Source organism: Trachurus japonicus, chromosome 4, assembly GCF_045865225.1.
Source record: "Trachurus japonicus isolate A0001 chromosome 4, Traja_1.0".
Lineage (NCBI taxonomy): Eukaryota > Metazoa > Chordata > Actinopteri > Carangiformes > Carangidae > Trachurus > Trachurus japonicus.
Genome location: NC_140910.1, coordinates 104513 through 119580, shown reverse-complemented (window position 1 = coordinate 119580; position 15068 = coordinate 104513). Strand labels below are relative to the sequence as shown.

The window sequence follows — 15068 nt, the reverse complement described above, 5'->3', positions numbered from 1 at the left end:
GTCTCAAAAAATGTAGCATATTTCAGGTAAACATTCAGAGAAACCAGTTCTGCAAGGTTGGTTGGGTTGATTGGTGGGTCCATGTGGGCAGGACTTCACAAAGTCACAGTCCTAACAAACATAATTTCATAAGTAACAAACGATACTTGACAGCTAAACAAATACTTTTTAAAAATAGTCTCTTTTTTTTTATAAGCAGTGACATTAACAATTATGCCAAGCAAACATTATGGACACTTCAGAAGCAGCACAGATGAAGGAAGTGGTGGTTAGTTTTAGCAATTTTGTCTTTTCCTTCTCCTTGAAATTGGGCTGTTAATGTTGTACAAAACACACTGTTCACAAGTAATTTATTGAGGGGATCCTCAGTTTTTATTGAATGTTCTATTTAGTTATTATGTGACACACTTCACATTTAAAATGTGCAAGGTGGTACTCATGAGTGGGAACTAGTAAAGCAAGCAGACTTTCCTTTATTTTACTAGGCTACTTATCCATAATCCAGTTCAATACATATTAGTAAATGACAAGAATGAAGAGACCCAGAGGTTTTATTCTTTGTATAAAACCTGTAAGCCTAAATTAATGTGTAATTTGCATTAAATATGCAAGTTCTAATTCCAAATCATGAACTCAACGGGAAGTAGCAACTGCTGTGCAAGATCAGTGAAGATCCATGGTAGCTATAATGTCTGTTGTAACCTTTACATGATTACGGCATACATTACCCATTAAAGCCAGTTAACCCTCATCCGTGAAGTTTCTGCAAATGTCATTTATATAAATGCTACTGACAGTGTGTACAGTACAGTGTGCAAGCCGTGTAAGCCGTAAATGAAAACTGTGTATGTGTGTGTGTTTATGTATTAAGGCACAAGTTATGAAAGCACCAAGCCTTTGTGGGGTTTGTGTTCAAGCGCAAAGCTCTTAAAGAGATGTGATCTGACCTCGTGGCTCAGGATTGATCTGCGGTAAAAGGATTTTTATAGTGATCTCAAATTTGACTGAGTCAGGCCTCACCACACTCTGTATCATATTTTCAAAATGACATTGCTGTACTTCTCCACATTAATATATATTCTGTTGCCGCTTTATTTCATTATTATTTCGACATCATATTGACTGGCTGATATTTAAAGCTTGCGAGTGGCTCAGCCATCGGCATATGCCAAGAAGGGACTCAATCACAGATTTCAGGGGGATATCAGGTTTGTGTTCAATCTTTTTTCTTCTCAGTTCACCAATAATGTCATCAATCTGTCTGTCTGGAGATGTCCTCTTCTCTTCAGTTCCTATTTGATACCCAGCTCACGAAAGCTGGGGCTGAATTTGCACCGATTGTCTCGTGAATTTGTTGAAAAATGCTTTAAATTCTTCCTGAGTTCATTCACATCTATTTTTGGTGAACCCAAAACATGATTAAATATTCATGTTGTAACATTAGGCCAGTAATACCACCAGAGTATATGGAATGATGCTGCTTCCCTGCATCACATTCAGGCAGGTCTTGGGAGTATTTTATAACCATGACAGGGGAATGTAGCGCTACAATAAATCAAATGTGTTGGCCAGTAATTATTGCCTCTGCTCTCTCTCAGGGACCCTGGGATTTCACTCATGAACTTCCTCTCGTTGGGCTCTGCGGCGCTAGCTCTTGTGTGTTTTGAAAGACAAGTGAGCAGGAAGCTGAATGTCAGTTTAATTGGTGTGTTTGCAGTTCCCGTTGCACGCTCCTCACCAGCTGCAAATTAGTTCCAGGGTACAAGTCAAGGACAAAGGGCTTGACACATTGATATGTGCGCACAACCATGATCAGTTGCTGTGTGCAAACGTCTGAAAAAACGTTGAATGCTGCTGTGAAGGAGAACGCCTGTCCTGTGACACACTGTAAGCATAATACAGTATGCTTTTAATAATCCTGAGGTGCATGGTTTTGCATTGCATTGTGAGTCACATTGTACAGTTATGTAGATAATGGAGCCTCTTTTATAGCCTCTAGTTTAGTAATGATGCTTATAATACTATTTACAATAATTGTAAATCATGAGACACAGGCCAAGGGCATCAGGGCAAGTTGACATTGCTCTGGAGCAATATCTCATCTTCATTGTAGCATGTAGTCTCATAGCTCAGTCTCTTTGTTCACTGCCCTGTGGAGCAATGATGTAGGTGCGCTCTCATGCTCCAGACTTTGCCATTGAAAACCATAACTGGAAAAACCTCATTCGGATGTGCAGCATCAAGACTGCAGAACCCCCCTTCTTTGTCTATTCTCTTTGTGTTTCCTGGACCTGTGAACCTCAGCAAGGTGGAGGAGGCTGCCAATAGGACAGTGAGAGACTGTGAAACCAAGGGCAGACAACCAATGGAAATATGAGAAACATCCTCTCTCAAATGTCTTTAAACTTGATCTGATAACATCATCATTATTTTCACCATATACATAGGTGACACCAAGGACTCTATCACAAAGCATCATAATGCCAGTGTCTGTGTTGGTTCCAGATCGATGCAGTTGTCATTTACCCATCCGACACATACATATATATACTGTATGTGTATATATATATATATATATATATTATATATATATATATATATATATTATATATATATATATATATATATATATATATATATATATATATATATACACACATATAATAGATTCCCTTGCAGCCATCTGAGCACCCAAAGACACATGTGTCTTGTGTAGGTGCACTGTTGGTGGCATTGATATCCTAATGAAGCAGAGAGCCACTGTGTGATTGACCAACAAAAACCTGAGTCTGAAATCACTTCCACAATATCATTTTAAGACATTGATATTTTCCTGCATATTGTGTTCACTCTCCCTGTTACAAAAAAGCCGGCTGTGCTAAAAATTTTCAATAAGTTGGAGCATCATCATCATCATATGTATTCTATTGTATATGTATCTATTCTTTTGTCTCCAAGACAGAATGAGGCATTTCCTGTTACTCCCTGGTTCATCCACCAGTGTTAACCCTGAACTGAAAAATGTAGTGTATAGCCTGCCTTTAATATAACAAAAGATGTAGTGATTGCGCTGTTGCTTCTTTGCAGAGCAGTGTGCAAAGCATCAACTCACTCAGCCCTCTGTGTCCCCATGGGGTGCTCACAGGCATGCACAGGGACTAAGGTCCCTGGTCAGCCACGATATTTAATTAAGTCGCCAATAGACTACTTCAATGTGGAACACTGCACCATAATAACAGCATTGCACTTAGGTACAAGCATGCCTGGCTTTTAAAGGGAATGGTAGATGGCACAGTGATTGGTTTATTGTATGCCTGCCTGCCTGTGCCTGCTGCAGCAAGAGTGGCAAAATTACAAAAGTGGATATGGGCATGCCCTAAATGCAGGCGTCATTCACTTTGGACGGTTACAAAAGAGCCCTGAGAGTCAAAGAGGATTTTTCCTTTTATTTTCAAGATTATTCCAAACAGTCTAATCTGTGATTATGTGATCATCAGCAACACAACACTTCCTATGAAGAGGAGATTCACGAGGGGTTCAAGTGTTGATTACTGACTAGGAAATGCATGTGTGAGAACAGAGAGGATGTGTGACTAATGTAGGGATGGTAACAGCGATGCAGCTAATAGCTAACAAAATCCAAGGTGTGGTCAGACAATACACTGGGGCAATTTTGTAGCCTACTTTTGATATTGGAACATTATCTCTTCATTACTGTGCGTTCACACCAAAAGCTTCCAAAGCGTCAAAAACGCTCGAGGGTGCGCTTCAGACAAGACAGCTTCCAAAACTGCAAATATTTCAGCCGCTTTGGCCACTCGTCACGTGATTGACGTCAATGTTCGGTCGCGCTGGTCATTGGGGAGCCGAAGGACAAAAAAGTAGGAAAAAAAAGGGTCTCTATTCTGACAGGTTGCCGCCGAACCGCGTCATAGCTAATTACCCTAAAGTTAACCATGGCTCAGGTTCTCGTCTGGTGACGCTTTGGACGTTTTGGAAGCGCAATGCTCATATTAGCTCTGTGGTGATAGCAAAACGTAGGCTACAGATCGATCCAGATCGAAAGGATAGAAAATAGTGACAGGTGAATGTGGTTATGTTTATGACCTAATTGAACATACAAAAAGTTAGTTAACAACTTAGTAGTGCTAATGGAAACAGTAAAATTAAAGTTTAATTATCTGTGTGTTGTTCCTATAGTGACATCTTTATTCTACATAAAAATATTGAGTAGCCTAGTGCAGGGGTTGGTGTTGAATTAAACTAAGCTTTATCACAGTGACACAAAGCTTAATTATTCAAAGTCAGTTACTTCAATTATTTTCACATTACCGACACATATGAGGACCTTGATTTATATAAGTTATTTTCTCCTGGGGCTGTAACCTATTTTACAGTGTCTTTAACAACTTATTTGTTTTATTAGTTCAATTCAACTGAACTAATTTATGCATGGAGTACACAGTATAGCTATCCGTTGTGTTTGTATAATGGTTCATACAGATTTTATAGTTGAATATATGCTTGTTCATGTTATTTTATCAACTTGTTTTTATGCACCGCTCTACATCACAATGAGATTGTGGTGCTTTTTATGCATTGTGGAGTAGTCTGTGGCGAATAGTTTGCAGTAACTGCCTCTGCATGTCGCCTTGCTCTGATAATTGCGCCTTGCATCGCAATCACTTTGGCCCCACATCCCATCTGCGAGTGACACAGGTTGTTTTTCAAGCTGTTTCTTGGGACATAGCAGGGCTGTAAATAGTGTAATGTTTCTCTCTCCGGGGAGCGCTGAAGCATTGTTGTATTCACTCTTGCAATCTGGGAGCATCACAACACCATTTTTCACTTGCAGAAAAAAAAGAGAAAGAATGCCTGACTCTTGTTGTTTTACAGTACTTTTATCCTGCAACAGGTTATTCACTCATTGGGTGTATGTCTCCTCCCGAGTAAAGCTGCACTCATTTGTTTTGCTGCAGTTAAACTGAGAATATGAGGTTGGCATGGCTGATTCCAACTCATTTTATTGAAGTCTGCAATAAATAAGTACCCAAGTGCCACTTTCACCATCCCGTCTGCTCGCCTGGATATACCTCGCTCCCATTGCAGTCATTTAGGGAGGGTAGGAATGTTATTGCTCTGTCAGTTTTATCTCACATTACCTGAGCTGCAGGATGTCAACAGTGGTGCAGAATCTAAACCCAGTTGTGGGATAATGGAGCCAGGCCAGTGTTGTGCAGTAGGAGCTGCTAATGTCCACACTGCAAAAAAGGGGGGTCTAAAAACAAGATAAAAACACTAAATCTGAGGGAAAATGTACTCAAAACAAGTGAAATTATCTGTCCATGCAGCAAGATAATTTCACTTGACAAGATTTCTTAAATTAAGATTGTTAAATCTAGAAATAAGCATGTCTACAGAGGTGTTTGGAAGGCTTAAAATAAGCCAAACATGCTGGTTTTAAGATGAGATTACTTAAAAAGTAACTTTTTACAGCCTCTAAACAAGTGAAATATACTAAATTTAAGCATACAATGCTGGTTTTAAGATGAGATTACTTAAAAAGTAACTTTTACAGCCTCAAAACAAGTGAAATATAAGCATAAAATGCTGGTTTTAAGATGAGATTACTTAAAAAGTAACTTTTTACAGCCTCAAAACAAGTGAAATATACTAAATATAAGCATAAAATGCTCGTTTTTAAGATTAGATTACTTAAAAAGTAACTTTTTACAGCCTAGAAATAAGTGAAACATACTAAATTTAAGCATAAAATGCTGGTTTTAAAATGAGATTACTTAAAAAAGTAACTTTTTACAGCCTCAAAATAAGTGAAATATACTAAATATAAGCAATTACAAACAAAATCTTTCTTACTTTTAGCAAATTTAGCTGAAGATTAGTTAAGAAAAATATTAAATTTAGAGAAAAATACTATACTATTAGTGAAGAATGACTAAGCTCTGTCTTAATCCAAGCAGGTTTATCTTGAAAATTAATTAAACTAAGATAGATTTGCAAATTCAAATAACAACCAAGCAGTTCAATCAATTAATAAATCAAATGACACAAAAGATTCACACAACTTACATTTTTAATTCAAATTAAACAGATTTGCTAGTTCAGACAACTCAACTGAAACAGGGGTGCGGCCGCGACCGTAGCGTCTTTTTTTCTTTCACTTAACTTGAAATTTTAAGGCAGCCCTCATATTTTTAAGTTGAAACCATTAGTTACATTTTACAGTGCAGGCCTCGATGAGGTAAAACAATTCAAGCAAATAATTAAAGGGACAACGAGGAGTTTTGGAAAAGCGAAGCGTTTTCACACTACATTTATGAGCCTCCGTGCGCACCGTAAAATTCTTTTGACCGGCGCAAGACGGACTCATGTTTTCATTCATCAATAATTAGTCAGAGGTTCAAAGAGGTTCACATACCGTCGTAGTTCCGACCATAAACAGCGATTCAGCTACGTTATTCTCATGACTCGTTGCGAAACTGAAAGTAAAGAAACGCTGGTCGGCTCGACCAGCATCTCCGCCACCACTAATAATAACAAAATAACGATAGAGACAGAACGATATATTTATCGAAAATGGGCCCATTAACAAGTGTGTGTAGCGGAGATTCATCCACATTAACGTGAGACTTTTTTATAACCGATTAGAAACTCCTCGTTGTCCCTTCAAGTGACACTGTAATAAACTTGTGGAATACACAAAACCATTGTAAGGCATGGGTAACAATAACAAGAACAACTGACATGACAAAATACTGCTTGACATTCAGCTACTTGTCAATGAATGACAAGACAAAATACTGCTTGACATTCAGCTACTTGTCAATGAATGATTTCCAATCAGCCATTGCTTTCTTATATGCACTAGTGGCATCTTGATCGTGGATTGTGTCACCAATGACCTCTGTTTGAATAACAGAGAGGAGCGTTGCAACACATTTAGGGTATGTCAAATGCAACGTGTAGTAGTATGCCAATAGCACCAACATCCCTTCTGAGAAATCTTCCTGTGGAAGGGTCGTCACAGGTACATTACCAACAGCCACGATGGTGGTTGATCCATCAAAAAGCAGAACTGGGGAGGAGAGAGGACGCTTCTCCAGATACAGGGTGGGGTCTTCGCCTGACTGGAACAGAAAAAAAAGAACAATGCGTAGAGAGTGAGAAGACATAAAAATGTATTGAAAGTGTATGATCATTTTTAAAATGAAACTATCAGGTTGCAACCAATGACTTGAGCACTCTTAAATTTAAATTCACGTTTAAAAACTCACACTCATTATTATCAGATGAATTGCTTTACAATAGTGTAGGGGGGAACATGTTAAACTGATGTAGGAATTTAGGATTGATTAATACCTGATACAAGCTGATGCAAGGTGCTAATGTTTCATCAGTGAATGAATGAATGAATGAATGAATGAAATAATTAAAGGTTTTGCAAAACATTTTTTGTTATTTCCTTCTGTCAACACCATTTGAGGGACACTAGAGGCACTTCTGTTTTCCCCTTTTGACATAAATTAGGTCATATTTATAACTGTGAACTTAGGTGTATTGTTACTAAATGTGAACAAGCACAATAATGTGAGAAAATAAAGGCACTTCAAAGAGGACAGTAAGGAATCAACACAAACATTTCTCACCTTCAGGATATGAAGAAGTGCCTCACAGCTATTCCCAAGCTTCTTTGGTGGTGAAGTTGGTGAGGGGAAGAGGGATGGGAGTGCACTGAAGAGGGCGAGTGTGAAATCCACTAAAGAATATAAGAATGAACAGAATGGTCTGAATGTTGTACAAATATCAATACATATACATATTGTATGGAACAGCAACTTACCACTGCGGACATCCAAAGGGAAAGGGGGTTTCAGGACTTTCTTCCACACACCGTAGAACTGCACCTTGGCACAGAATCCTGCCCATCTTCCTTTTACTTCCTCAATGTATCTGCTGTTGGTGCCACCTACTATGCGCCGCAGCTCATCCATTGCCTAAAACAGCATTGTGCACAGTTCAACAGTTAACAATGCATTGAAATTCAGTACACAGATGGATACACAGTAACTCAAGTACAACAAACCAACATACATTTCGAACATCTTTGAAGCATGGATATGCCTCAAAGATTTTTGCAGGTCGGTCCTCTTCCTTTGTAACATCTGCATCAATGAAAGCCCGTCTGGCCTCAAACTCAAGGTCCAAAATTTGAGCAACATCATTTTGATTGGGTTTTGCATTGGGCTTATTGTACATGTTGCTCAATGTTCTGTAGTGCCTAGCCTGCATCTTCAGACTGTCCTGGCCCACTGAAATGACAAAAAACCAAGCCGAGACATTTCAATGTTAACACTTTAACAACAACACAGGGGAAATAAAGTGTGGTTAAAATACAATGCACTATTTTTTGGGAAACTTTAATCCAATTTCATGGATGACAGGCTGAGAGGTGTGCTGAGGTGGGCTTACCAAAAACATCCTTTGCAGGCGTGGTTGGTGATGCAGACGTGGTTGGTGATGCAGACGTGGCTGGTGACGCAGACGTGGTTGGTGAAGCAATCACTGTCGTGGGTGCGGAGCATGAGGCTGACTCGGATGGCAGCAGTGATGTTTTGGTGCCACTCTTTGGCTTCTTTCGCACAGAGGGGAGTGGTAGTGGGGATGCTTTTTTTTTAGAAATAATGAAAAAATTCTCAATACAATTATATGAAAGGGCAAAATAGGCATATATAAACACAGTGCATGTCTAGCCATGAACTCTGGTTCAACAAATGTGGACAACTATAGTTTCATTACATGATTAAACATTTTTAGTCATAAACAAATTTGTATGACAGCCACCCTTTCATTTTTTTCCCACAATTTGCATACTTGCAGAGTTGTCCTCGCTGATGTCATCATTGCTCTCAAGAAGTATGGTATTATCACTCGAGAAGCTTGTGTCTGTCCAATCTGTCTCCATGTCCTGGTTGTCTGCGCTGAAGAGAGCTGTCTTGGCCGCTCCTCTTTGTGGTACGGAGCCCTGCCTCTTCCTTGGAGATCTCATATTCTGGAGTCGCTTGTACATTTTGGTGTAGATGGTCAGCTGTGGTGAAAGAATGTTAGATAAATTGTTTGTCTTGTTGCTGACCTGTCCACAGTTTTGGTTGAGAAAAATGAAAAATATTACTTACATATGGCATATTTGTGTCAGCATCACGTAACATAGGATAATAGTCGACAATCTTCTGTGACATGGCTCTCATTTCCAGTTTGGAGGGGTATCTTGCTTGTTTACCCATGGGACTAGCACGCAGGATTGCAACCATGCTAGTGATTGTGTTCCTTACAAGTCTGCAACATAGCTCCTTTGACATCTTGTAGTTCTTTTCCTTTCCATTGCAGAGCAATGCAAAGTACTGACTACGCACCATGTCTAACTCTGAATCTGTGTACACCACATACTCTGGAGGGTCTGGCATTTTCATTGTTTTCTCAGCAGATATGGGGGCGGAGGCTTGCGGCTGGCATGGTGGCATGGAGCTAGTTGAGGGCATAATCCCGCTTCCACTGCAAGTGCTGGCATCTTGGTCCGTGGTATTTTCACACTATTAGGATTATGTAGGATGAAAACAAAATGCATTAGGACCATTAAAATATGGTACAATTTAATTTTAATAACTATTATTTATTCCAATTTGTGTTTACATTTTGATTGATGAACTCCCAAAGTTTCTTTCTTCTGAGAAAATTTCCAGGACCAGGAAAAAGATCCTTCAGGTCATCCCGGCTAAGGCCTTTCAAAGCCTCCTCATCAACACCGGCAGCTGTAATATGACAAATAAATATCTTAAGATGAAGCAATGCCAAGCTACAGTACCAAGCAACATAAAGAGGTGCCATTTATCTCTCCCTCTGAGCTCCAACACATTTGTAAACTGTTTAACTAGTTGTCTGTGCTATGAAGCCTCCTTAAAGTCAGCGAAAATAATCATAAGCCTATCTCACAAAGATGCCAGCCCCAAATAAAATCAAGGGTAAAAATGTTAAAGTCTGGACTTTTGGGCTACCTTTATGCCATAAGTTCAGTGTTGGTCATATTTTTTTTATTTACTTACATTAACTAATTTAATTAATTCATTTAAATTATTAATCAGCACATTTGAGCTGCAACTGTGGCTATTACTCAAAAAATCAGATAATGAATAGCAAATTTACTAATTTGGTTTTCTTTAGCTATCAGCTTTTATTATTATTCCTACAAACTATATGCCAAAAGCACCTATACATCAAATATAAACTTTATTTGTGACTTACCCTCCAAGACCGATACAGTGGCATCGTCAAAAATATCCATTCTGGATTCATCGGCTCCCCGACGAATTAGGCCCAACAGGTGATAGGCTACCTAGCAAAAACACAGCCAAACAGAGCTCGTTAGTTAGCATGCAAAAGTGCACATGAGCTAACACCACCTAGCTTGCTAAGCAAGTACCCCGGTGAAAAACAATTGAAACGGTAACCGTCACAGCAACAATCTGCTCTAAAATATGATTTTGGCGACTAATATTAAAAGTTCAATTAAGTTTACTGACCTTGAGCCGCTGTTCCTTCACGAATGTAACGTGCCTCCTTCCGTTACTCAAGCGGGGAAATCACTTGGACGTAACGTAAATCCTGACGTCATTGAGGTGGGACAGTTGGAGGACATGAGCCGACATGAACTGAGGATGTAAACATTAGCTTGTTAATAAAAGATTTTTAAAACAAAACATTTACCATCTTAAAATTAACGAAATAACATATACTCGGAGAAATTTTGTGTTCAAATAATAAATACAAATGATAGCATGAGTGCCCCCTCCCCCTCCCCCATCCACCTCAGGGTCATCAGCCAGCGACAACAATATCGCCGCGCAAACCTGGCGCCAACGGTGCATCACTACAGACGGTTCGGCATCATGGCAGCGTGGAGGTGTATGATTTGTTTCGTCTTTGTTGCTCTAAGTCTTAAAGTCCTACTAAGCCACATTAATGCAAGCCACAGTCGCAGCCCGGATTTTTGGGTTTACTGTGGTATTGATGGATGTGAACAGGACTTTAGAGTTTTCAACTCCTTCTTTCGCCACATTAAACGGACGCACCTTCAGTATTTTCGGACTGGAAGCCCACCAAGTGGATGGAGTACGACGCCTTCTTCTCGCTCTTTGGGACAGGAAACATTTGGTGTGTCCGTTTTTGCCAGCTGTAGCACCCCTGCAGCGGACAGCACTGTGGCTGTCCCACCTGGTGCCTCTCTACCTGAACCGTCACAGCAGCCTGACGCTGTCGGCCGCCTTGAATCCGTAAGTCTCCACCGTTCCATTCGTTTTGACCTCTGAGGGCCTATCTCGCCAATTAATTTGCTCTCTGTGTGATGCTGACTTGTGTAAAGTGTTTTGTTTTGTTTTATTTTATTTTATTTCCCACATACAATGGTGTATTCAAAGCCTGGCTTCCTTGAATCCATACCGGGAATGCACGCATTAATCAGGAGTAGGCTATATGACCTTCTTTTTACAGTCTATATGACACACTTTCTCTTTCATATACAGTAATTGTCTTCAGTGAATGCTAAGTTACCTCCGTAACACGACGTTATTCACGTGAAACGCACATAATTGAACGAACTTCACACTTACCTTGGGAAGAGACGATAGAGCTGCTCAGGTCCAAGACCAGTGAGGCAAATGTGGGATTAAAATTATTTTTTCCCCTCTCGTGCGTCCTGTTCCTCATCAATTAGTCCGTATTATGGCACGCTTTTCTCCATAAGGAGAAATGGGACAAAATGTTTTCAACTACTGTAACGTTATACAGAGGGCAATAATTGGAAACATTTTCTCATAGACTGTATTATTTACGTGCTTTAGTTCATTTAGTTTTTAGTTGTAAACAAAGTAGTACCCAGTAAAGTTAAGGTTACCTCGGTAATTAGAGCTGGGTACTTACTTGCTGAATAATAACACTGCTGTCTGAGTCAATTTTACACACTCATTGTTTGTTGTAGTCTAATTTATAATCTTGAAAAAAAAAAAAAAAAAAAACACTTCACTGTAAGAAAAACAAAAAAACAACAACAATTCAAATCAACCCTGATTGTGTCTATCTACTCTTACTTTTATCACTTTCTGAAGGAGCAGGCTGTTGCTGTGACATCCAGAGCCAGACCTGATATTGCTAGATCTGCAGCGGCATTCGCCATCAGTGTCCGGGAACAGTGCCACTTGTCACAGGTAAATTTGTCTTGATGGACAAATGCTTTAATGGTACTATTGATATCGTATAATAATTCCTTGATACAATGTTTATAAAAAAATATAATTACTGTAATAATTCCTTTCTATATTTCAATGTTAACTATGGGCCTGTTAGCAATAATTATATGAGGGGAATATATATGTATAGATATATATATATATATATATATTTTTTTTTTATATATATTTTCACAGAGAACTGTCAACAGCGTCATCTCGGGGGTGCAACAGTACCAAGCTGCTCTCCTTGACACACTAAGGGAGAGAATCAGAAGGGTGTTTGAAGAGAATCCAGAGACAACTGCTCAGCTCCAAGATGAGGCTTTGGCTACTTTTGATACATTCACGGATCCTTTCTCAACCACAGCATATGGACAGAATAAAACTATCCGGGAACTATTCAATCCAGTCAACCCAGAGGAAGTTGTGATGTCCCAGAAGATTTGTTGGGTAAAGCGTGGTCCTTCAAGGGTCATGGCCTTAAGAAACAAAAGTTTTTACTATGTGCCACTCATTCAAAGTCTCAAGCAGTTACTGACCAATTCTAGAATCTTCACAATGTTGACCACTGTACCACAAAGAAGTAGAGAGGGATTCTTGTATGATTTTACTGATGGAGCCCTTTTTACATCCCACCCCTTATATTCTCAAAGGCCAAATGCATTGCAAATACTATTGTACACCGATGAAATTGAAATATGTAACCCTTTAGGCCCCCATGCCTCTGCAAATAAATTATTGATGTTTTATTACACTTTAGGGAATATTGATCCAAAATTTAGGTCCAAGTTGGCTGCTATAAGACTCCTTGCTATTGCCAAGGCAAATGATATTTCTCAATGCGGTGTTGATGTTATACTAAAAAGAATCCTAAAAGATCTGACACTTCTTTACAATGGTGTTAGGATTGAAACCCCAAATGGTGAAATTGAGTTGTTTGGTGCGGTGATTGCCTTATGTGGAGATACACTTGCCCAACATGACCTTGCTGGGTTTAAACAAGGTGTTGGTTTTGCTTATAGCAAATGTAGACATTGTGAATGCTCCTTTGATGATATGCAAAGTATTTTTGAGGAGAATAAGTTTGCTGAAAGAACTTTGGAAAACCACATCAGGCAATGTCTTGAAATAGACAAAGCAAGCACAGAAACATTGAAAGCATCCCTCAAAACCACTTACGGGATTAACAGAAGAAGCAGGCTAGTTGATTTTCCAGCATTTGACCTGATCAAACAAACTCCACAGGATATAATGCATGTGATTTTTGAAGGTGTTGCACCAATGGAAATAAAGCTTGTGTTAAAAAACCTGATTCTGTCAGGACAGATAGAATTAGATGAGATTAACTCAGCTATTATAAATTTTCCTTACTCACCTCTAGATATACGAGATAAGCCATGTCCTATTAGTGTCAGCACTTTAGCTGCTAATGACAATAAAATAAAACAGTCATGTGGACAAATGTTAATACTTTTGAAAATACTACCTTTCATTTTGAATGATATGGACAGTGAGTATGTCAAATTTATTCTCAAATTAATTCAGATTGTTCAAATTATCCTTGCTCCTGTTATTTCATTAGAAACTGTATTGCGGCTCAGGCACATGATTGAGCAACATCTGCATCAGTTCAAAGAACTTTTTTCTGAATCCAATGTCATTCCCAAGCAGCATTACATGCTCCATCTACCTAGCCAAATCATATCTTTTGGTCCTTTAGTAAGAAGTATGTGTATGCGATTTGAAGCTAAGCATAGCTATTTTAAGCAGTGGGCTTCCAAGTTAAATTTCAAAAATGTATGTAAATCGCTTGCAAACCATAATCAGTTCCTTGAATGTTGTCAAAATGAAATAGGCACTGAGCATCCAATTTTTGCTAGTGAAAGAGAATCAGGGCCTGTCTCAGCTGTCAAAAATGTTGATTATGTTAAAAGAAAAGTCAAAGATTTTTTAGGCATAGAGGTCATGCAATCTGTTGTCTCTGTGAAATGGTACATCCTCAATGGAAATAAGTACATAAGTGGGAAATCTATGATTATTGTAGATGTAGATGGTGCTTTCCCAGTGTTCGGACTGATAAAAGATATCTTTGTGATAGATTCCTCTTTAGTTGCTTTTGAGTACCAACGTTATGAAACACTGAATCTGAATCCAGAGTTGCTGGCATATGAGGTGGCAGTTCCCAATGTTGCCCAGGCTACAGAATTTGTAAAAGAACTAATTGACTGCATTTCCTATTTTCCAGTTAGTTTCAAAGACAATACCTTTGTTCCAATAAAATACAGTCTTTGTGACATTATTGCCCACAGACAATAATCTGGAGGAACAATAAGTACTGTATGTATGGGTGTATCATACCATACACATCATGTATTGTGTTGGGTGAACCCAGTTTGCCTGTTTTCTGTTTGCTTTGCCAGTTTTGTGAACATCATCAGCTTGAAGTCAGAGAAATAAACTCTGTTTTTCAGATGCTTTTTGTGTGACTCTTGAATCAAGCAAGTTGAGTTTGTTACTGAATCTTAAAACAAGATTTATTTGAGGAGACTTTGGGTAAAAGATGTAATATATCTTATTTTAACAGTTATTTACCTCATTTTAAGATTCCCTGCCTATTTGAGACAAAAAAGACAAGGTTTGCTTGATATAAGATTGTAGTGTAAAGTTGAACACTTAAAATAAGAAATTAACTCTTAAAACAAGACAAATTATCTAACACTTCTAAATCTAAGTTTTTTTTTCTTGGTAAGAACAAAATAATTTGCAGTG

At 38.7% G+C, this 15068-nt stretch overlaps 1 protein-coding gene across 1 annotated transcript; it reads right to left on the bottom strand.

Moving 5' to 3' along the window:
- Window positions 1-6831: 6831 nt before the first annotated feature.
- On the bottom strand, window positions 6832-10400 carry LOC146988138 (uncharacterized). Its single transcript, XM_085775370.1, has 9 exons — window positions 10318-10400; window positions 9709-9827; window positions 9195-9608; window positions 8893-9106; window positions 8491-8685; window positions 8113-8330; window positions 7862-8015; window positions 7668-7777; window positions 6832-7148 (listed from the first exon to the last, which is right to left on the bottom strand). The coding sequence occupies exons 1-9, from the start codon at window positions 10355-10357 to the stop codon at window positions 6837-6839; spliced, it is 1776 nt and encodes a 591-aa protein (XP_085631496.1). The 5' UTR covers window positions 10358-10400; the 3' UTR covers window positions 6832-6836.
- Window positions 10401-15068: the final 4668 nt, after the last annotated feature.